The 24,250-nt window shown below is 50.6% G+C and overlaps 1 protein-coding gene across 4 annotated transcripts in view; it reads left to right on the top strand.

The window, feature by feature from the left end:
• LOC149350591 (LIM domain-binding protein 2-like) overlaps positions 1–24,250 on the top strand; it is a 252,569-nt gene that overhangs the window by 131,559 nt on the left and 96,760 nt on the right. For all 4 annotated transcript variants that reach the window (XM_089579635.1, XM_089579636.1, XM_089579633.1 and 1 more), the window contains one exon: positions 7,585–8,030. In XM_089579635.1, coding sequence (XP_089435761.1) covers positions 7,585–8,030 — 446 coding nt within the window. The remainder of the gene's footprint in view (positions 1–7,584; positions 8,031–24,250) is intronic.

Genomic DNA, 24,250 nt, shown 5'->3' with positions numbered 1-24,250 from the left:
GTTGTTTATTTTGCTCATTGTGTCAGAACGATTAGTATTATCATTGCATATTATACGTTATAACGACCGGAAGCGCATGCCCTGGATGGGCCGCCTCGTGCTTGAATTCGCGGTTCGTTTGCCGCGCCACCTTTCGAAGAGCTGCAGAGTCGCATGTGGTGAAGCGTGGCCTCTGCGATCGCAGCGCGCTTTTGCTCGCGCCGCCGGAGCAGATCGCGGCGGCCACGGGCGCTGCCACGGGTGAAGCATGGCCGTGGGTAGAGGGTCGATTTACAATGATCACGCTTGTGCCGCCATCTATCGCAACGGTGCTGCAACGTGACGGATCGTGCGCGCCCGGTTGCTCGGCAGTCTAGAAGGGCTACGCAGAGCGGCGCCCGCCGCGCGCTCGTTCGGTACGTCCCGCGGAGATCGAACCGTGGCTCGATGTAGGCAGCTGTAGGTCACGTGTCGGGCGTTAAGCCGTTGAGCATAACTCCTGCGTTCTGAGCATTCTCGCTGCTCCGACACTTCGCCTGTACGCAAGAGTACATTTAGGAAGTTCATTAGAATAGCGATAGTTTTCGTCTGGGTAGCAACTAGCCCTATTCAAACTTCGGTCGTAGTGCAGTTTGGGAGTAGTTCTCTCTTGACCGGATAGGGATTGGATGTATTCAAATCGGATTGAATGTGTTCAAATACTGGGAACAATTTAAGGCGGCAAAGTTTAATGCGAAATTGTAGTATTCACGAACGCAGAATATGGATAGTTTAAATCTTGATATTGAAAGTTATCAACAAAACAAATTGCAGCTGAATGACAAAGAAGAGTAGAAGGCAGTGCGCAAGGGCGGGCCGTAGCATGTCACGAACGGCACATGGAAATTCTGCAGACAAATTGTCATGACCTGACAAGCGAATTAAATCTGATTCAAGCATGGCCCTAGGAAGTGTAGTGTGACTAGACGAAAAAAAAAAAAGATCCTGAGATGTTTTAGCGCACGTGCGGACATAGTAAGAGCACTCATATTGCTACCCAAATCTTCTTTTTCCCTTTCCGAAAAGGTCGGCTTTATTTTACTTTCCATTTATTGCATCTTCATGCGTTCTTATACGCAATAATGGAAACGCAGTGGTAGTGATGTCAGTGACGCAGGAAAAAAAAAATGGCACCGTGATGACCTTGCGCCACCAGGAGCCGTGTTTTTTTTTTTTTACGCATCCTCTTCTAATCATTCTTTTACAGCTCCACGATAGCTCGATTCCCGCCTGTGACGTTAGCGATGGCAGCGAAATCCTTAGAAACAAAAAGTTGTTGCAAAATGCGACCCCAGGTGTCACAGCTACCGCTGAAGCCCAGAGGCTGGCAGTGAGATTCTTGAGCCAAATGAACAAGCAAGCAGACATGAATGATTGTCCGCATACAGAAGACGTGGATAGGTTCAGATAAGGTCGCAGTGATTTCACTGTGAGTGTGGTCGCTAAGGTATCACGCTTGTACCGCCATCTCGATGATGCTGAAACATGTACTACGCATGGCCGCCGTTTTTTTTTCCCCTTATAGATCGGGTGTGGGCGCGCCGCCCGCCCGAGCTAGTGAGCCAAGTGTAGGGCGCGTTGGGAGCCAACCTGTTCAACACAATGTCTACGTTCTTGCACTGCTCTAGTGCCGTGGCTTTTCCCAGCGCTAGGATTTATTAGAATTTTATAGAATTCAATAAAATGTAATTTTGACGCATGTATAAAGACGCAGAAAAATAATTATGGGGGTTACTGAGCTGGGCTGCTTTCTACGGTCGCCTAAGCGCGTCGTCTCCGTTGCTACGCTCAGCGTGTCTCTGAACAAAAGAAAGGGCGCCTTTCGATCCGCTGTCGTCCATGCATCCTGCTTACCTTTTCGAATACAACCTGCACGTATGCAAGAATACAACCTGCACGTATCTATGCATGTATTCATATGCATGGTTGCTTGTACGCATTTATTTCGACCACCTGCGGTTCTTTACCGTGCCCTGACGTCGCACAGAACGCCACTTTGCGTGCCGCCGCCTTTGGGACGCACTGCGCAGTGCGATCGGTCTCCTATAGCTGCTTTCGCGACTTCACTTGCCGCCACCGTCAACCGCTTTTCATATAGCTGCGCTGTAGTAAAATTGCACCCTCAAGGATGCATTTCCTTGTCTGTACATCGCACCCTTGGACTCTCCCAAAGCGCTGCAAAGTATAATTGCCACACCCGTACAGTAAGGGTCTGATCGTTGCAGTTTCACCCGGCCTTTTTCCGACTGCTTTACAGTTTCATAACTTTTGATTGCTTTAAAAGACGCTGGTCATTTTTCTTTTCTTTTTTTGCGGGCACTTCTCCGCGAAAAGCTGCCAGCGACCTGTCTAACTTTCCACTAGTTACGGCATTCCAAACTCTAATTAATATACTCAGATGTATATTTCACAGCGCGTTTGAGCCTGTTTGCTGTGGAGTCACATTTGTGATGTCTGCATGATGTTCACGGCGTGATTTTTCTGAATACATACAAAAAGAAAAAAAAAATGGCTGAGGCTTAGCTAAGGTTAAGCCTAGTCAGATGCGAAGCATATTGATGGCTAGGCTTGGTAAAGTTCCTCGCTTTGTTCTTCAGTTGTTGTAGAACGTTGTCGCCGAGCCGCATATTGAGCACGCCGCTTAGCCAGACGTTCATCCCGCTCTTCATCGGTCTCTGTGGCACGCTGAAGCTTTCGCTTCTCGTTCAAATCAGCCCTGCTTCTAGGCGGCATCCCAACACCTGGCCGCCTCGTAAGTGCCCGGAGAGCGAGGCAAGCTCAGCTTTATACCGCTGCTGTAGCGTCACGTGGTCAGCTGCAGCGCCTCTGATGTGGAGCCTCCATCGCCGCGGCCGACAGCCCATCTTTCCTCTGCTGTGACGTCATGTTGTAACGTGGTCAGCCGCCGCGCCTCTCAGAGGATGTGGAGCCTCCACCGCCGCGGCCGACCGCGCGAGCCGGCAGCCCATATCTCCTCTGCTGTGACGTCATGTTGTCACGTGGTGTCACGTGGTCACTTTAAACGTCACGTGGTCAATGGTAGCCCCACCGCCGCGCTCGACGGGCTGTAGTGTAGCTCCAGTAATATGCTTCGCATAAAAAGAACTTGCTAAACTTCAGCAAACCTGCCTGCAAACTATAGCGCGATGCTATAGCGTGTGCCGCGTATTTTTGCTAAAGGGACATAAACAGGTACAGTCGTGAGCAAAAGTGGAGAGATCGGCGCTTCGGCGGCGGGAGCAGTTGCGGGGCCGCCCCACGGCGCTGCTATCTCGCCGCGCTTAAGCCCCACCTCGATGGACACTTCCGAGGCGTACGGGGGGAGCGCCTACGCGCAGGGGCGTACGCTGGAGCCTGTCTGCGCATGCGCGAGGCGCGACGCGCGAGCAGGCGCGAGCGGGGCGCAGATATCTGTGCATGTCAGATATCGGCGCATGCGTACGGGCGCTAGCGCGCGCGTCGGAAGCGGGGTCCGGTTGACAACAATCGGAGGACCGCGGGGCTCTCGAGGACTCTTTTCTTCATAGCTCCGTGTTCCCCGAACTTTTCTTCGCGGTTTAATTCGTCCTTTCAGCGCCCCCCAACCAACTTTTGTTCACGGCTTGACACTCTTTCACTCGGCTCGGGAGGGGGAGCGAGCCAGCACCAGGAGCATGGAGGTGAACGCCACTTTTCGACGCCCGTCGCGGCGGGTGCTGGGCGCGCAGGCGCTTCGCGTGTACGCCTGGGAAGTGTCCATCGAGGTGGGGCTTTAAGGCCCAACTCCATCGGCGCTCTTCGGCGCGCGTCCTGCGCGCTTGGGGGCCCACGCGTCGGCCAGAACAGGTCTGCGCATGCGCGACGCGTCGGCCACCGCCCAGCGCGTCCACGACGCGCGCATCTGACAGTGCCAGATATCGGCGCCTGCGCACGGGCGCTAGCGCGCGCGTCGAAGCAGGGTCCGGTTGACAACAATCGGAGGACCGCGGGGCTCTTGAGGACTCTTTTCTTCATAGCTTCGTGTTCCCCGAACTTTTCTTCGCGGTTTAACTCGTCCTTTCAGCGCCCCCAACCATGTATTGTTCACGGCTTGACATTTTTTCAGTCGGCTCGCGAGGGGGAGCGAGCCAGCACCAGGTGCATGGAGATGCAAGCCCCTTTTCGACGCTCGTCGCGGCGCGTGCTGGTCGCGCAGGCGTTCCGCGCGCTCACCGAGGGGCGCCGATGGAGTTGGGCCTTTAGGGTGCCTCGATGCGCGCCCATCGAGGCACCCTAGCCGCGCTCGCTCGCTCGCTGCGAGAGTGCCTCGAGTGACGACAAACTTCCCCCTCGCTCTCGCGCTGGTGTTTATCACGACTGATAAATTCCTAGTGCGGATTTCGGCTACTCTGCTGGTGAACCCCCCTCGCTTCCCCCTCGCTCTCGCTCTCGCGCGGGTGTTTATCACGACTGATAAATTCCTAGTGCGGACTTCGGCTACTCTGCTGGTGAACCCCCCTCGCTTCCCCCTCGCTCTCGCGCGGGGAAGCGAGTGGTTTCACCAGCAGAGTAGCCGAAATCCGCACTAGGAATTTATCAGTCGTGATAAACACCCGCGCGAGAGCGAGGGGGAAGTTTGTCGTCACTCGAGGCACTCTCGCAGCGAGCGAGCGCGGCGAGATAGCAGCGCCGTGGGGCGGCCCCGCAACTGCTCCTGCCGCCGAAGCGCCGATCTCTCCACTTTTGCTCACGACTGTACAAGCGTCCCTGAAATGAGTCATAGAAAGCGTTACTGGGGTGACAGTTAAACACAGAAGACACCACTGCTGGGCTCAATACTTACATGCCCATGACACGCATACTTTCTCTACGTTTATATGTGCCATTTCAGCGAGTCCCTGTTTGGGGTCAGTGATGCTCAGCACTTGAGCTAAAATAATTCAGTTAAATTACCCCATTATGGGGGCGCGAATCGCATTCGTAGCTGCACGCATCAAAGCTTCAGTTGTCATTTAGTGGAAAGCTCGAATAGCTCGCATCATTTTAAAAGCACGCCTGATTGAACTAGTGCAAAGTTGTCCAAAAATTCAGAGCATCGCGCGCCCTTACGCAACCTTGCACTCGCACAACGTTGATGGGTGCATTAACGGCGTTAACATGCTCAGCGCATCCTTTTTCAAAAAAGAAAAATAAGGGTGTTGAAAGGGTGTCATATTAGTGTTACTCCTTTAAGGGCGTAGATTTTTTTTTTTACTGTGCGGGCAGCGCGCGCTCAGCGTCCCTCGCTGCTTGGTGCGTCATATATCGCTCGCCCGCATTTCTTCAGCCTTGCGTTCGGCCGGTCGCCTTTCGTCTTCGTGCCGCAATTCATGTGGCGTTGCCTACATATTCGAGCCCTTTTTCTCCCCCGGCGCCAAATGCACGCAGCGTTCCGTGCCCGGAAGACGCTTCTTAGCTCATGGCGCATCCCGTTCCGTGTGAGGCTGCAGCGCTATAACCGCTCAGCACGTGCAAGCGCAGAACGAACGTTCAAAACTATTGATGACGGATGATAAAGATGATAATCACATGCCCTTTCCTTTAGCGTCAGTGTGCTATAGTGAAGGTCAACGATGACGACGGCGTTTGTAATCTGTGCCCTTCCTCTTGGTGTCATTGCGGTTGGCTACCAGCCCACTGAAAGCGGCGTCATGCTACAAGCGCCGCAGTTCGGTCGTCTGCCTGTGGAACCGGCTGGAGTGGAAATTGCAATTACGACGCGTTACGAACGTGGCGCGAGAGTAGCCGAGTGGTCCGAAACGTCAGCCTACTCGATCTCCACCCACTTCGGTTCGAATCCGGCTTGGAATGCTGAACCGTTTCTGTCTGCTGCATGTATGCAGTACTGAAATTTGGAACCGAAGTAGCGGCTTTGGATACCGTTCGGTTCGTAATGCGTCGACAACCGAGGCCAGAGAAGGTGAGAGAGGGTTCGCGGCAAGCGACGCGCTCTTGACGGTAGCTCTAGACTCCAGAGAGCAGCACTGCGTTAGCGGGGGCAGTGTTCACGAGCTCTCCATATGCAAAGGCGGTCCGTGACTGACCATCGGCGCCCCTATACGCTGCTGGCCAATCACGGTGGCAACACGCGATGCGACACCCATTGCCTTAGCTGATCACAGCTTGTTCTTACGCGCGAACTGGGCCTTCAGAACTGCGGCCTCGACCAGACGCCAAGGGTACAGATTCATTCATCCTGAAGGCATGCGTTAAATCGTGATCATGCATTAGGTCGATTAGGCTCGTACTCGTGTTTTAGCAGCGTTTTCATTTCATTCAACTTTTGTAAAAGTACCATAGTAGCTTCAGAGCACCGCTTTAGCGGTTGGGTTAACCTGTCAGGAGGATGCCTTGAAGTGCTTGTTATGAACTAACATGTTCTTAGTAAGCTTTAAGATTTCCGTTTTTGAGTCACATCTGCGTTGAATAAACAGTAGAAAGTGTTTCAGCAAAGTCTGGCGGAAATTTTCTTTAATAGGGTTCTTGCGGTATAAAGTGGGCTTTTGTGGCGTAGTAATACCAGTGCTCTCGGACAGCAGAAAACACGCGAGTTATTTTGACTGCTACGATTCTTAACTGCATTCTAATAGATCACATTTAACTAAAACAGGGAGGCGCTTGGTTCTGACTTTAAATCTGCAGCTGGCCGTCGCTAATCGCCTTATCAGTTTTTGCAATGCCGAAACCGCGATTACGCTTTGCGCTGTGGCGCATCAAACTCTGGGCATCCCACGCGGCTGTGGAGCGGGCCCGCTACTACATGTCACTCAGCGGTGACTTGCTATGTTCGGCCGGGGCCGTTGCTCTCTGCTTCAGCCCACCAAGCCCTGAAAGACATAGGTCACGTGACACGCACCGCCGGGTGACATGTATTATGGTGTAAAAAAATAATTTTGTAAATCATGTCACTAATTAACACGATGCGCCTGTTTTCTGGCATCCGCCTCAGTGGTATTATTACATCGAAGAAGCCATCTTGAATACTTCTAACATTTTCTTTTTAATTAGTGGCGGGCTTCGCTGACACACCCGGAGTACTAGCGAAATCGGAAGCGATACTTGCCAAGGCCGTGGCACGCTTCAGGGATGACTTGTATAGTGTTTTTCTGCAGACCTTCGATGTCAGCATGTACTCAGAGCAGCATAAAATCATTATTATTAGTGGTTCTTTATTCATATGTAATAAGAATCTAAGGGAAAAGTGTTGCTAGCCGCGGCATCTGCCATCGAAACCTGAAGCACCTGAGCTGCGGTTAGCATGAGTAAAATGACAGGGAGAAGACAGTAAAGAAGAAAGCGTTAGGAAGAAAGGGAGCGTAACAGAGTTAAAGGCATTAATTAGCCGACTTCCGTATCCTTCGAATTCACAGTTTAAACTGTATAGCGTAACACAATCGCGGATATTTATCTAAGTAAAATATCACGTTTCGTTTCACGTTCGTATCAACCAGAAGAATCTACCTCCTCCGGTAGTGCGCCGCGCCCTATGCTCGGACGAACGCTGCTCCCCGTGTCGCTCATGCGCAGCTCACATGCCTTGCTCACGTGCGTCTGCCGCTTGTTTCGCAGGAACTGGCCACCGGCACAGTGAGCCCGCGGCACTGCGTGCGCAACAGCCCGACGGGTTCCGGCGGCGGGCCGGGCCTGGTGGCGCAGGCGCCGCCGCACGGCCCCGCGCACGGGCCGGGACACGGGCCGCCCGGGCCGGGCCCCGCGGCGCACGGACCCCCGCACGGGCCGGCGCACAGCCCCGCGCATGGGCCCCCGCCGCCTCACGGACCCCCGGCGCCACCGCCGCACGGGCCCCCTCCGCCGCACGGGCCGGGCATGGAGCCCGACGGCAGCTGGAAGGGGCCCGCGCCGCCTCACCACCACCCGGCGCTCATGGGTCACGGGCCGGCCATGCACCACGGGCCCCCGCACCACGGGCCTCCCCCACCGCCCCACCCGGGGCCTCCGCACCCCATGGCGGGGCCACCGCACACCATGCCCGACGGCCGACCTCTCGAACACGGGTGAGGGAGCTTTCGTTGCACGCACTCCATGCATTCCTTCCTGCTGGCCGACGTTTTCCTAGTGCCTTTCATGGGCCGCAAACAGTGACGCTCAAGCTGCAGAGAACGGACAAAGAGTTCTTCCGGTCATTCTCGTTCGTTGGAAAGTGTTCCGCACGTACGCTCGCGATTTTCGCGGTTGGAACTGAAGGAGAAATTCCACGCGCTCGATCCCACGGCTTTGTTTGGGTTTTCACCCGACGGCTGAACAGTTTCGGCGGCTAACTGCGCGAACTGTTTAACGGCCCTGTTAAACATGTAACTCCAACAGCTAGCAGCCGGACTTGGGGTAGAGAGATTTAATGCACGCCTAAGAAGAACAAAAAATTTACTGTGTAGGTTTGTGTATCGGACGCCGAGGAAAAAGAACACCGATACGCATAAAGACCAGAATCTAACTGCCGTGCCACAGCCTGGCGCCGTGTTTACCTCCACTTCTACTTGCGACCGCGCCTTGGCCGCGCTGTTGGTGTAGCCAAAGGTAGTTGGTACAGCAGTTTGTACTGTTTAAAACTTGCTTTGCAAGGTATGCAAGGGAGTTTGCTGAAGGTTGGTCGCCTTGAAAGAGCATATTTTTTTAAGTTGTTAAAAATAAAAGCTCGTCATGAACGTCATTCGGACGTCAGAACTGCAAAGAGATGTGGGCGCGCTTCGAAAGCCATATCTGGGTATCGTAATCGTTTTCGGATGTGCCGCAATTCTACTGCATATTGAGACAGGGCGACGACATCTTTTTCTAGAGGCTGTTCAGGTTCCCTGTCAACGCCACCAAAATGAGTAATGTCTTTCAAAGCAATCGGCAAGAGGGCGCACCTGTAAATATATATATCACACCGTGTTACATCCAGCCTTGCACCAGTTTCGGAAGGGTGCAAGTCACCTGTAAGTGTAGAACATCCTTTGGCACCTCGGAAGCTTGATAATATGTGCGATACTCGCGAAACGAGAAGTATTTAATGCATGCAGTGCGTCGCACAAGAAAGCTTCGGCGACAATTCCTTCTTCGGTCTCTGTCACTGTAATGCAGCGACACATCTAGGGGAATATCACTTTGTTGTCAATAACCGGAAAACTTGGTGATTTTCATATTACGCACCACAGCTATGAGATGACGGCGTACTGCGGGGGTCAGGATTAGTTATGGCCACGTGATTTTAACGCTCATCTTTATGACGATGCGCTACCGTTTTTGTCATTTCTGCATTGCGGGTCCGTCGCAGTGTGAACGGCACAGGCGGGGCACTAGTTCGCCACCTCGTGCTGAGCAGCTCAGCAGTAGGAGTAAAAACTTTTATTCAACCAGTGGTAGATTGGTAGTTGGTCGCCATCCTCGTCGGGCGGTGTCCTTAGTCCAGGGCTGTGTCGGCTCTCGCCATCCTGTGCGGCTGCTTGATCAGCCGTTGGCCTTGGAGACATCGGAGCCACAGAGCTCAAGCGGCGGGTCCGCTGCTGTGAGGTTGTCAGTGTTGGAGATGAAACATTTCTTTTTGCATGCGGTTTGCTGCCACAGCCAATTGTGCTGCGCTTTTGGAGATTTTATGAGCATATGTGTTTTTCGCTGCTATATTGCACTTTACGTTCTGGTCGGCCGACTTCTTGTCGGTAATCCAGTGTCGAGGTACAAGTATCCCGCTCGCATGACAGTTTGTAATTACCTGAGTGAGCTCGCGGCAAATGGGAAGAGACTGCTGCAGCACCTTCTGGACGTCCGCCATGCTGCTTTAGCTCGGAACACGGCCTGTTAGAAAAGCCGTCATTACTTTAAGTGCCTTCATGAACCTCAGCATGCTCCAGAAATGCTATCCTTTGCTTGTTTGGTTCGCCGTAAGTGACGTCTCCGAGCTGCACTAGATAATCATTTGCGTCGAGAGCAAACACTTTTTTGAATTCGTTACAAATGGCGCCAGACAGACAGTAATTCTGCTATCGCATGCGTTTATGTTCATCCAAAGAATCGCATGCGTGTTCCGCGATCCGCCTCTTATTCTCTCGTTGGCGACTAGCTGGAGGGCACAGCATAGTGTGCTAACATGCGCTTTGGCATAGAGGGTTTTATTACAGCGTATATCGCCAGCCACCTTTCATTCCTCAAACCAGCATACGACTGCCGTAACCGCGTTCGTCGGGCATTAGCAGAGCACGTGTTGTGTATCACATGTATGCGCAGTTGCTTGCAGGCTCGGTAACGGTAATGGTAGTGCAGTATCAATCCGCTAAAATATTTTACTTGCTGCGCATGCCCGCACAACATGGGCACAGTCAGCGCCTGAGAGCAGTATACGGTAACGGTTTGCCAAAAACGGTTAGCTTGCCGCGGTCCGCACTTTCCAAGCGCCCACTGGGCACATGCCACGATGATTCCGCGCCGTGGCTCATGCGCATATTGCGCCTTGCGGGGGCGTATGGTAATAATTTATTATTATTATTATTGTTATTGTTATTATTATTGTTATTGTTATTATTATTATTAAGTTTATTTTCCCTCGTTACAACGAAAGGAGCAGCCGCAAAAATGCTGCTTCGAAGAGTAGCTTGACGGGGCAGACGACTGCCCCCATATGTGCCATTTGCTTTCTGTGTGCTGACTTGTCTCATGCTGCCAAACGTAAATAGTTGATTAATGAAAGGAATTTAAATTAAAGTGCAAAAACAGAAAAAAAGAACGCAACGAGTAGTTCAGGCAAAACTTATGGCATTCATAGAAAACACACGAAAGGAAACAGTGTACGCTTAATGCTGGAGCCCGGTGTATTTCGGCGCGGTAAACTTGCGAAGACTCGCCAGTGCTGTCTGGCCTCAGCAGTTCTCACTGGTCCTTCGCAAGTGATCCGCAGCGAAAACAAAAGCAAGCAAGAGAAAATGGAGTTCACCATGATGTTTGCGTATTTTTCCACGCAGTACAAACCAAATTAATGCCTGCACCAAGCGACAGCTATGCTTGCTTCTTTCCCATGGCAACACAGTTAAAGACTCCGAATTTCCCGAATTCCCGAATGATCCCGAATTTCAGTCATCCTTGACCTAATCTTTAGTCGGAAGTGCACAAACCTCGACATGGACCTCAGAAGCAACTTGTGGTAACGCGGTCATCACTGGATGTCTTGCGGCAGTCCCGACACTTACAACGGTGTCCGATCGCCCCATAGCCTCAAAATGCGCAAGGAATCGCACACGACCTCGAACATGCGGAGACACTGCAAGCTAACGGACACGTGACCACGAGCTTTAAAGATGGCGACATCTCGCACAGCGTAGCACGTTGAAGTGCGCACACGTATACACGCCGACACCGTTCGGCTGCGGAGATCGACGAAGCACGAGTGAGTGGTTGGTACCAAATCTGCAGCTCGTCATATCACGCATGCTTGGGCGGAGCTTACCACTCTGCACGCTGGACCATTCGCAGTTTCGCAGCCATGCCTGCCAGGTCATCTGACACGCGATGGTGCAACGCGCGGCCCTCTACTGTGGAATACATGCGCCATTGCTCTTTCGAGCTCGACCGCGGCGGCCGCGTTGCGATGGAGGTGCTACGCAAAAGGCGCCCGTTTGCAGTGCGATGTTAGTGCATTTTAAACAGCTCCAAGTGGTCGAAATCATTCCGGAGCCCTCCACTCCCTTCCTTTACGGCGCAGTTGAGGTGTCCACCGAGAAGTGAGACAGTTGCTGCGCCATTTTCTTTCCTAAAAATATGGTCGATTTGCGTAGTTGGGCCAAATGCCAATTAAGCAAACCGTGATCTGAGCTAGTTGGTACATCTTCACAACTTCACGAGCGCTGCGACGAGGAACAAAGACGGAGAAGCAAGGACAGGGACACGCGCTACTAACAACTGAAAGTTTATTTGAAAAAAACACAAGTTATATACTCTCAAATGACAACCCGAAGCGCCTGCGCTTCCCGCAAAAAAGGACACTTTCTTTTGTGTCCTTTTTTGCTAGAAGCGCAGGCGCTTCGGGTTGTCATTTGAGAGTATATAACTTGTGTTTTTTCAAATAAACTTTCAGTTGTTAGTAGCGCGTGTCCCTGTCCTTCCTTCTCTTTGTTCCTCGTCGCAGCGCTGGTGAAGTTGGGATGCTAATTAAGTGCGCTAACATTTTGGATCTGAACATCGGAACCGAAGTGAAAACCAGTGTTCACGGATGGCAGTTGTTCGGACAGTGATAATGGGTTAATGTCCATATATGCGGAATTGGTCATTCTCTACATTCATAGATCCCTTGGAGTCTTCCTACCACTCCTGGCGCAGTGGTGCAGCGGTCAAGCAATGCGCCACTGCCCTTCTATGGCAGGTGCTGCCATCGGTGGGACTTGGGTTGCTTGGCTTGGGTTGCGATCCAGGCTGCTATTCCCCAGCAGCCTCTCATGATTAATTGAGCTGCTGCCTGATACGGTGGGTAGGTGAGCAGCCTGCCACAAGTATTCAGATACGGACGGAACGGAACGGACACGGACGGACACGGACGGGCACGGACGGACAGACATTTGAGCGCGTACCACTTGCCGTGGCTGCTGCCGACCTTCAAAACTCGGAGAGCGGGTGACAAGCTGATGCGCGAACACGAGTCTGGTAGCACACGCAAAGCAAGACGGCGTGGTTGACTTGTTCCAGTACTGGAAAGAGACAGCGTGAGCATTACCGTGCCGTGGTCAGACATGTAATACACTGGCGTCGAAGGTATCGAAGGCAAAGCTACAACGTCCATCCGTGACACACAGGCAGAAAGCGCCCAAGCCACATAAGGGCTGTTCAGCCTGCTGGGGAACTACACATGGCTCGACGCCCAACGAAAATGTGAGCCATGCAGAAGCATATGCGCATCGAGCAGCGATAATTGTTGGGCAAGGCGCCGAATCTCACGAACGTTCGAGCACGGCCGACTCCTTCCAGTGCCTTACACTTCAGTATACGCATCAAAAACACGCTTAAAATCATCAACAGGGATAATTCGGGTCAGCCGGCGTGTAAAGCACAACCTGAGAGACCTATAGACGCAATGTAGGTATAAAATGCGATCAAACCCGTCATAAGTTACAAAGTGCTTCCATAGAAGGGCTCTATTGAGAACAAGCACTCCAACGCCACCCGAACGTGGGGCAGCAGAGGAAAAGCAGCAGTCTAAATTTAAATGGCGCTAAAATGCTATTAAAACGGAAAATGTGGCGAAATTTGTACAAAAAGGTGACCACAACGAATTATGCGTGCAAATCGAAATGTCTACGCTGTATTGAAGCAGACGAAGCACGAAGAAATGACCAATACCGTTTAGTCTAAAACACACCGGCTCTGTTATCGAGCGCCAGCTCCTTATGTGAAGAACACCAATTCATGCCCTACCACAGTACATCGCAACTGTGTGTTTTGAAGTCCCGTTTTTTTTTAGGAGTGACGATTTGCTCCCGCCAACGTCGAGTGCTGTCAAAGAGGTTCAAAAGGGCTCCCGTTAATTTGAACTCGGCACAGTTCGAAAACGTTTTGGCTCCCATACGAGTTCGGCTTGCTTTGAAAATGTTTCTCGTGCATTTTTGGTTAGTAGATGAATTTTTTGTTGTATGCTGATATTCAGTCGTTCCACAAGCAGCTTTCATGCCTCCTGCACAACGCCTCAAACCCCTGTAGTCACACATGATGTTCCGGTAGCAGGCCCGCTTGTGTATCTTGACTTGAGACTTAAATTGTCTGTGGGTACGGTCTATGGGTGCACGTATGGATCCTATAAGCATCGAACGTTTGCCACCATACTTGTGAGCGCGCTCATAATCGCTAAAAAAAAAAAAAAATGTGCGTCTGCAATTGTCGGTCCGTTGCTTGTACAACTTTAAAATTTTATCCCAGTACGCTTCGGTCAGCAGCGTTTCTAAATGAAATGTACTAGATTTAGAGACCATAGTAGAGATAGAGCACATGGATGACATAATAGGGCATTATTTTATCATCCATCGTTTTGTAAGATCTCCCTGTTTGTTTTTGTGCGCGCAGTTGATGTCCAGAAAAGCTAAATACAAACGCCTGTTCTGCGCCATAGCCTTCTCTAAACATTGATTAAGCACCGACAAGTTATCATTTAAAGATCTGCCAAGTTTTAAACCAATCCCAACTTCTTTTAGCGCCTTACTTCTTTCCACCATGCCTGCATTTTATTGTTTGCATTACCAACCGGTAAGCAACCGACGTCGCCGAAAGCGGTATGAAAGATTTCCTTATTGTATTATCCCAACTTAAAACAGTGCGCAGGGACAGGACACAGTCGAGAAACACACACACAGCACTGTGTCTGTGTGTTTCTCGACTGTGTCCTGTCCCTGCGCACTGTTTTAAGTTGAAAAATGAACCAACTGGCCCCGCTACTACCCATGATGTATTATCCCAGTTCTGTAAATAAGTTTAAGTGGAATTTCGTACGTATTCCTGCTGCGATGCGTTGAAATTTTTTCTGCCTTTTTGTAGTCACGATTGTGCAAAACTAACTAATGTGTCAGTTATGTTGTCCTTCGCTGCATCAGCGGCACAGAGAATCGCCCCGCTGTCGCTGTTAAACGATTCGCCTCAGGCGTATCCAGGGCAGAGCCTTAGGGGGCACTCCATCGAGTTCCCTTCTCTCAAGGTACAAGAAGTTATCTTTGGCCCCTCCTTAAAAAAAAAAAAAACCCTGGCGACGTCTTCGACTCTGCAGTAGTAACTTTTCTTGTGCACTTTGAATTTCCTCTGCCCTGTAAACAGTTTCCAGCAGCGTATTGAACCTGTTCATATTTGATTTTTTGTGTCATGTTTTTGGGGGTCAAGATTCTTTTAGCCGAGTGTTGGTTTTCTCTTATACTTCAGCTGTTCCATAATCACGTGTTTGTTTTATCTCTACTACAGAAGTTTGTTTGCACGCAGACCCCCTCCCCCATCCTAGCTTAACCCCACCCCCTTTCCCTTTTTCCTAGTTCTGCCTCGAAGAGGCGCTTCGCTGCTCGGTGGCGTTCTTAATTTTCTTATCCCACCAGCTTTGAATGGACTATTGACACCACATTTTAGTTCCATGTTTTCTTCTCTGTTCATGCATAAGACATTAGAATGAACGGATCATGACGTGGTATTCGCTTATACAACCGCTAAACAATTTGGTTGTGGCGTGTAAGAAGTATTTAGGCCTAGTGAGGCATTAAAAAAACTGCAAAACCGCTGATACCTCGTTTGTTGTTAATGCAGTTTCTTGAAGCATGCTGGCTTAATCGCTGTAGTGATTTACGACTACGTGTCACCGATTATATTAGATTTTTTTTTTGTTTAGTACCTCACGCGGCCTAAACACATCATAACTCGTCACAGCCATCGTTCGGTTGATGAAACCGAAGCCGAAACAACATCAAGTAGAAATTCAGTTATCAGTACTTAGCGGTCGTAAGAGAATGACTTGAGGTTATCCATGTATACTAATCCTAACGCATCATTTGAAATAAGAAAACACGGAAGCAAAAGTTTGGTGTCTGTGCTCCTTGAAATGTATTTTTTTTAGCGATTGATCTATTTTTGTTTTATTTTCTTTAGCATGATCAGTTGCAGTTCGTTATTACCCCACTTTTCCTGAGGGTGCTTCTGCACTTCACTTATACCGTGTTCTGCAACTTTATCGGCACAGGTTTGAAAAATTCTCCCGCCACAACCGTTGACTCGTTTGTGGTGAAACTGCGCACAAAGCTTCCTTATTGTTGTCCGTTTTAAGGCATAGTAAGTATAAAAGTGGTACTTACTAGGTTTGGTCACGCGAGATGCGAAACAAGAAGCACCCGTGTTGAGATCGAGCCGCCTTCATCGAATTTCTGCCGAAAGATACTTGTGGCGCCATCTGGCGTCGCTGAAGGAAAGCGCCGAGGCGAGCGCTGCAACGAGCGCGGCGGCTTGCTTTGAATGCGTCGTTCGGGCCATGTCGTCTGCTTAAGCGCGTGAAATATTTTTCGGCAAACGCATTTTGAAAACTATCGTAAACAAATTAAATGATTTGACGGTGATTTACCAATAAAAGATATGTTCTCCATTGTCTCGTCGTATTTCTGTCGTCTGCTTTCGCGGCGCTTTCCTTCAGCGATGCCAGATGACGCCACAAGTATCTTTCGGCAGAAATTCGATGACGGCGGCTCGATCTCAACACGGGTGCTTATTGTTTCGCATCTCGCGGGACCAAACCTAGTAAGTACCACTTTTATACTTACTATGCCTTAAAACGGACAACAATAAGGAAGCTTTGTGCGCAGTTTCACCACAAACGAGCCAGCGGTTGTGGCGGGAGAATTTTTCAAACCTGTGCCGATAAAGTTGCAGTACACGGTATGTTCCTGTCGTAGAGACTTGGCGCCGGCGCTTGTTTCTTCCCGCCGTGTGCCTAGCCATGCGCTGCCTGAGGCCGAGCGCTCGCTATTCGCTGTTGAGTAAACGTGGAGAGGGTTGCGAATCTTTGACGCATGCGCTCCGAGGTTTGTCTGCAGTCGAGAGCAGCATGTGCCTGCTCACCGTGGCTTGCCCGTCGCAGAGTGCGTGTACGCCGACGTGACAGTATCGTTGGTTTCGTTTCGCTGGAACTCTTGCTTTTTCCGCCCCCATCGACGTTTCTTTTGATGGTTGTTTTTTTTTAATGGGAAAGGAGGCGGAGGGGGGGGGGGGGGGGGGTTCGTTTGCGCCTGCGCTTGCCCATCGAGGCACTCTACTGCTAAATCTTGTGGCGGCCTCTATCGGCGGTACGCCGAACCGTATTTCCAAGTGGAGGATGCTGAAAGCTTCGACAGGCGGCGCTACCCGTCCGCAGCTCGTGTCTGGCCGGTTTGGCCACGACCTGCCGTGGTTTGGCGTGCCCCGAGTTTGGGTGCTATGGAGGAAGGAAAGAAGGAAAGTTGTTTCCTCCCGCCATGTGCCTAGCCATGCGCTGCCTGAGGCCGAGCGCTCGCTATTCGCTGTTGAGTAAACGTGGAGAGGGTTGCGAATCTTTGACGCATGCGCTCCGAGGTTTGTCTGCAGTCGAGAGCAGCATGTGCCTGCTCACCGTGGCTTGCCCGTTGCAGAGTGCGTGTACGCCGACGTGACAGTATCGTTGGTTTCGTTTCGCTGGAACTCTTGCTTTTTCCGCCCCCATCGACGTTTCTTTTGATGGTTGTTTTTTTTATGGGAAAGGAGGCGGAGGGGGGGGGGGGGTTCGTTTGCGCAGTGTATTTGTTGACCTTCGTTGGAGCGACATGATCACGACTATCTTGTTTAGGGATGGTGGTCCGCTCAGGTGGTCTTCTCTGGCTATCGTGATTGTCCTGCGGAGGGACCATTCGTACACCTGCTTAGCCGTCGTCTCATCGGCTTTCTTGTTTTGCTAGCGCAGACACTATAGTCGGGTACAACTCAAGCACGTAGCTGCCCCTCAAAGGACACTCGAACCAATGGCGTCGACGAATTGCCATGACGTCGAGGTTAATCTTCTTGCAAATGCTAGCGTGGCATCTCAGTGGGCTGCCAAGTGCAAGAAGGTAAGAACGGATTAACTGCGACGTCATGTTTTGAGGAGTATTTGAAGCTTCGTTCTTGAGTTGTATCCGACTGTAGTCACATACCCACTTAGTCGTGATTAGCCATCTTGAGGATCAGTCATGATAGCTTATCTGATTGGCTAGCGCGGGGACCAATCGCAATGGCCGCTGAGCCACTGTCTCGTTGGCTTTTGCGATTGGCCATCGCATGTAAGTACTAGTCATGGTACCCATGTAGCCATCTCGTTGTCTTTCGTGATTGGCTAGCAAAGGCACCATCACGGTACCTTCTTAGATGTCCTCTCAGCCATCGTGGCTGGCCAGCGCGCGCAGTCTGGTCAGCCACGAACCTGAAGTACGTGAGAACGGCGTCCTGGCTCACGTCTTCTTGGGCGGGATTGCAGTGCGTGTCCACGCGCTATCTTGTGGCTTGTGCAGTTTTTGTGCACTGACTGCCCGCGCATGCTGTGTAAGAAGTGTACAGCAGTCTTATGAGCAAGTGCTGGTATACCATCGTTCCCTACTGTGCATTACTAAGACGTAAACCATAGAACTATATAGTCGGATGCAACAGGTGGGGCACGCCGGTTGACCGCTACGTCATGAGAATACGCCATGAGCGCTGCCTGTCGGGGCGCTACTGAAATCCCTCTTGCGGCCGCTTCTGAAAACAGCGTCGGGGTTCGCTGGCCCTGCTCCCCCGCGTTGGCATGCGTTTACTGGCCACGCTGCCGGCTTGTCGCGGCCACAGCGGCTCAAGTTAGTGGCTGAGATTTCCTCTTCGTGTTTTTCAGTGAAGAATATTTCTATAGCTGCAGAGGTTAGAGATAGAGCTGGATCGGCGCTCAACGAGAGAGGTCGCATCTTCGACGCCGCTGCAGTATGGCGAGCCAGTAGCGCGTGTGCGCTCAGTGCCTGTTGCAAGAGCAACGGTGCCCGACTACGAAGTGCAGTTGATTACAGTTACTTGTTTCTCAAACTTCTCAACAGCGCATATATGCTGCTCGTGCTGTGAAGCCACGATACGTCAAGCCACTGTCGAATACTTGTCCCAACCGTGCGCCACGGAGCGCCGGCTATGCATACCTGCGTGTAGCGCTGCTGATAGCAGTGGAATGTTTTGCCAGTAAATTACTACGCCAATGCAGGAACCGAACCTTTCTGCGCAGTTCCCCGAGAGTTTTGACAAAACGGTCTGATGCCCGGTGAAATTATATTCTGTGGCGCCACGGTAACCCGGTCAGTTCCTTACGCCTGAGCACACTGAACAGAAGCTGGATTAGGGAAAAATGATCGCCTTGTACGCTGCAGTTAGGGATCCAGCATTCAAGTGCTCGTTTTGAAAATTACTGCGATATGGCACCGACGCTAAACATATGTAATAGTATCTCTGTCCAACACTTTGCGAAGCAGCTAGAGCGTGCATTTTCATTTGATTGCCATACTATCAATAAGCCACAATAAAAAACAAAAATTCACGGCAATGAGACATACCTTTTAAAATACACAATTTTAGATGGTAACTTTTCGAACTACTAACTACTGCACTGCCGGCAGTATTATCGGCGTGTTTTGTCACTCGGGCAGTCTTGGATTAAAAAAAAAAAGAAGAAAGTAGCAGCTGCACCGACTGGTTGATTTTCGCCTGACTTTCAGCAGTTGTGATTTGGGAGCACATTGTATACATGATCGGTAACTTGGTCTATGCGTACGCTGGGCTGTTAATGGTCGGTTTCTTCCCATTCACAAAGTGCTAGCTAGAGATCTTGCTCTCTTTGTTATACACTTAGGGACTAACATTGTTTCTGAGGAGGTTAACAAACCTCGAAAAATCACCCGCCTTGGTGGATTAGCGTCTTTGGCGTTTCACCACCGACATCGCCACATTAAACAGAAAGGGTGACAAAACAGATTTCCGCGGCACGCCCGGTTCAGCCAGACGAGGAGCGGAAAGAGCCCATGGAACGCGAACACGCATTGTGCGCCCGCTCAGAAAGCCCTGGACATCGCTCAGCAGGCGCCCGCTAAACCGTGGCTACTGTGAGCCCGAAGTTGTGGGATCAAATCCTGACCGCGGCGACCTCATTTCGACGGAAGCTGTACGCAGAAGCATTGACTTAAAAGCGGACGATTTAATCCGGATCCCTCCGCTAGGGTATCCTTCCCAGTCCACGTGCAGTTTCGGCATGTTACACTTCACAAATATTTACGCTCCTCCCCTCTTACTCAGAAACCATTTAAAAATTAACACCGAACAAAAAAAATAAACAAAACGAGATCACTATCCTTGAGAGTATTATTAGCCTGCAAACGAAGGTATTGCAAGCAAATAGGTACCATGAAGGCACTAATAGGCACTAAATAAGCACTAAATAGGCATTATGAAGTTTCATGCTTTAGTAAAATTACCGCTTGAACTGTGGAACAGCGTTAGGTATCAATCATCCGCTGAATCGTTCATTGCCAAGTTCATGGTACGTAGCTCCCTTTCATGTCTTCTGGGTAGCAGGGAGCAATATGGTACAGAATTTGCACATGTTTTTTTCTTTTTTTCTCGGGGGGGGGGGGGGGAGAGATGCTGATCCCCTTCCCCCCGCACTGCGCTCGCACATGTAGATGGCCCATCTAAGTTGCTTGTCCGGGGATTTTTTGCTCACAACAACGACGCCGGACAGTTTTATGGTGAATACAGAATTTAGCTATTTATCTACATATATTTGCAACATTTCGCCTCCCGCACAAAAGCTGGTCTGCTGCTGCTGTGTACGGATACCGCTCCCTACTTTTGGTCGTGTGAAAGAAAAAAAAAATTCTGATCATGTGGAAGTGGATTTGTAGGCTTCAAGTTATTCCTTCAAAATAAATTTGCGTGTAAAAACTAATTCGTGACGACTCGAAGGGTTCGCAAATATCAACGATACCAGATGTAGTCACTGAGATCAAGGCCCTAAAATTCAATGTGGCTCGCGGCCGCGTTTGAGTTCCTGTGATCGCTTGTGTTGTCTAAATGTCGCCTTTTCCGACTTTTCTGATGTTGGATGACTACATTCACAACATAAAACTTTTAAAGGAAGAACACTTCAGAGCTGCCTACTTAACGTGGTGAATTGTCTGACATCGATGTCGATTCATCAGATGAAGTATACTGAACGCAAGAACCGAACAAAAACTAGTAGAACGCCAAAGCGATGAACCTGGATGTTACTTCAGCCTTCGCATGATATTCGAGGACCGCAAGACAATGAAAAACTGGGTGGCTGCTCAATGACGCCGCTTGTTGAAAACCATCAAGAAGCTACTCAGGAAAAAAAAAAAAACTCTTTATCACGCAGCATGGTAACTGCTTACGACGATAGAATACAAAGAATAATGTAAACCCCCACAACAAGAAGCACTTTTGCCACACTAACACTCCAGAAAATTCTGGGTGGAGTCAATCATTCAGAAATTCATTTTATAAATTTTACTTCATGCAGCAAGCTAGATACTGTCAGTTCCGAATGCTAATGGCAAGGCCCTCCTCAAGGCATTAAAATAAGAAGAAAAAAAAAACGTGGCCGCCCTTTGTCTTGCACACTACCTCCCAGCACAACCAGCGCTTGCACAAGAGCACGCACTGGCCCACACAGCATGGTTAAAAGCAACGGTGCAAACTCTGCATCGAATTATGCTCACGTTATCGACGTGAACAATGACATCCGTGTTTCCGATGGTTTTCGTCTGGACACAGACACTTAGCTCATCTTATTACGTCTTCCATGCCCAACAGGTTCCGCCTGTTTCATTTTTAATCAAACAAAAAAAAATGGCGGAGGAGTGAAGTTCGCGGTGCCGTGTTTTGTTTGCCGCATCCGGTCGCTTTATGGGAATGCCCATTAAGTCCTTTTTCTTAGGCCCTCCGCACAACCGCACAGAAAGGGGTCAGTGAACCCAGCGGGAGAAGGGAGGCGCCGAATGGCGGGGGATTACAGGAGACGTCAAACTCCCCTCATGGACGGAGTCGTTAGGCGGCATCCTGTGTGCACGTGTGTACGGCGAGGCTGACCCGCGTCACAGTGCGTGGCTCTTTGTACCATGTCTGCAGCGGCATGCTTTGACATATTGTCACGCTAGCTGCAGGCATGAGTTGCGACGACGAGTTGAAATTGATGAGTTGAAATGGCGTTCCTCGAACTTGGCGGCAACCGGACGTTGGGAAAGCGAGTGTTCGCGAAGCTCGCAGCGGGAAAGCATAATTATCTGAAATCGTGATGGTGGAAAGTGTGCATATGTGTACAGTGTCGCGATGAGTTACCTTCTTTCCCCAATCATTCATTGGTTGTGTTATTATTTCCCCAATTGCTGATTGGTGGTATTTTCCTTTCCCCAATAAGTTATTGGGTGGATGTTTGTATAGTACTTGATTGGTTATTCTCCCACCGAGGGCGGGGACATGGGATTTAAAACCCGCTGCTTCGGCAGGACCGAGGGCTGGTTTCGTCACCTAGAACTGCGAGCCAGTCAAGTGTAAATATGTTTTCTCCTTGCTTGTATCCTCCTTTGTGCTTTTAATTGTTATAAAAGTTTAACCTCTCCAGAAGTGTCCTCGTGCAATGTGATTGAGCAAAACGAATCTTCAAGACGTCAAGAATCCTACAACAATCATCTTTAACCCAATTTCCCTCTACAAGAAAGAGGGAATCCAACTGGCGCAGTCGCGACAGGATTTGCTACGTCTTCCTGCTCGAGGTATCTGACGGAGGGGCGGAGGATCAAGTCGGTGGACAAGCTGCAGAGCGGTACGCCCTAAAGGAGGAACGTCAGCGTCATAGAGCGACGTTGAAAGCTTCAGAGACTGCTGGTATATGTCAACGGGACGTAGGAGGCTCAAGTAGGCGAGGAGCTGAAGGAGCCAGGCGACCGACGTGTCGTGGAGGTGCCAAGTCCGTGAGCTGCGGAAGGAACCAGGCGTCCGCGTTGAGGTTCAAGAGAAGAACCAGGCGACCAGCAAGTCAAACGAGGCAGGACAAGTCAGCGAGCTGCTACGAGAGCCGGGGCTCAACTCAACTCATCCGCATCAAGGAGCCCGCTGTCGTCACTCAGGGCGACGAGATTACCGTGGCAGAGGAAAGCAACCTGCGAGGTAGGAGACCTTTCTGCTTCCTCCGAATTCACCATGTCGGTGTAGTGTTTTCGTGCTATAAATGATAGCACGGAAAAGGGAGATGGCTGCCGTGCGGTACGATCGGGAGGGCATGATGCGATGTTTGGAGACTGAGCAAAAGGCAGAACAGCTGCTGGAGATTGAGAAGCTGAAACTTCTCATTGAGCAAGAAAAGTTAAAGCTTGCGCAGATGCAATCTAAATTCAACCAGGGAACGAAATCTGATAAAGGGATGTTATTGGCAGCAGTTCAATGTTTTGACTGCATGGAATTTGGGCATCTAATGATTGACTGTCCTAAATCGAAGCGAGAACAGCATGTTCCCGTATTGAGAGTGACCTGTGGGCCAATGGCTATAGGTGTGAAAGCTGCAGCGTTTAGGCAGCAGGGCCCAACCGTGTGTGCCGTGCCAGGAGAGATGGCCGAGGGCATAGGGGCGTTAGTCACGCCTTTGAAGCGCTGCTTGTCAGAGCAAGCCGAGATAGAGGAGACCCAGGAGGCTCATGAGAGTTTTGTTTGTGAACAGGAGTTCAGCATTGAGCCAGAACAGGTTGGCGCAAACTCTGGGGCAGCTGTAACGAAAGGCGAAGGTAAGCTGGCTGTCAAAGATGAATTGGTAAGCCAGCCGGAGCGGACACTTTGCGCAGTGACAGCAGACGCTATAGCTGAAGGTGTAGGGAAGTTGGAAACACCTGAGACACACTTGCTTCGAGAGCAGCCAGACAGGGAGCAGCTATATGTAGCAAATGAGAGAGCATGTTTTGAAGACGATTTCAAAACTGCGCATGAGTCTGTTCAAGACAAACCTGAGGCTCCATTGGAGCTTGAGGCAGATCCGGAAGCTGCCATTGTTATTGCAGATGATCATAGGCTAACCAGGAAAGAGCCTGCATTTGATGCCGAGGAAGGAAGGGATGCGCGTTTGATCACTGCAATGGCTTTCGAAGCTGATAAGGAACTGCAGGATTGGGATAATGCATCTGTCCCTGTGGGTATCAGCGTGGAGGAGAGACAGTGTGTTTCATTGCCAGAAGTGCGCAAGCAAGCTGGTGAAGGCAATTGTGAAAAAAGAAAACTGGAAGGCACGATTTTCTTTGAAGCGTACATCGGTGGGCAGCTGTACGAAGAGCTAGCGCTACTTGAATCTCGATGCAAAACTGCATGTGAAGTAGCCGATGAGAGGCCTGAGCGAACTGTAAAATTGAAAGAAGTGGAGAATGCAGACGCGAGGGCAGCAGCAATCTTCGTGGCCCGCAAGGAGCACGTGTGCTCTATTGATGCGACCGTGGCGGCAGCCTTTGGAACCGATGTTTTGCCGGTGTTAAGGTCCTAGTACACGGGCCTGGAAAGACTACTTCCCGACGTGTGTCATCGGGAAGCCAGATGCGGTGTCAGGGTCGAAGAACGCGGGTCTGGGAGAAATTGCCACCAAACGTGGATCGTCGTTAAGCAAGGTACGGCGAAGGCTAAGCAGCGGCGGAAGCAGCCAGCACACATATGTCTCCTGGGTGGCTGAGAGAACCTGCTTTCTACTCGGCGACCGTTG

Source organism: Amblyomma mixtum, chromosome 3, assembly GCF_055824585.1.
Source record: "Amblyomma mixtum isolate Tamu chromosome 3, ASM5582458v1, whole genome shotgun sequence".
NCBI classification, from domain to species: Eukaryota; Metazoa; Arthropoda; class Arachnida; order Ixodida; family Ixodidae; genus Amblyomma; species Amblyomma mixtum.
This window is presented reverse-complemented; position numbering and strand designations above follow the sequence as displayed.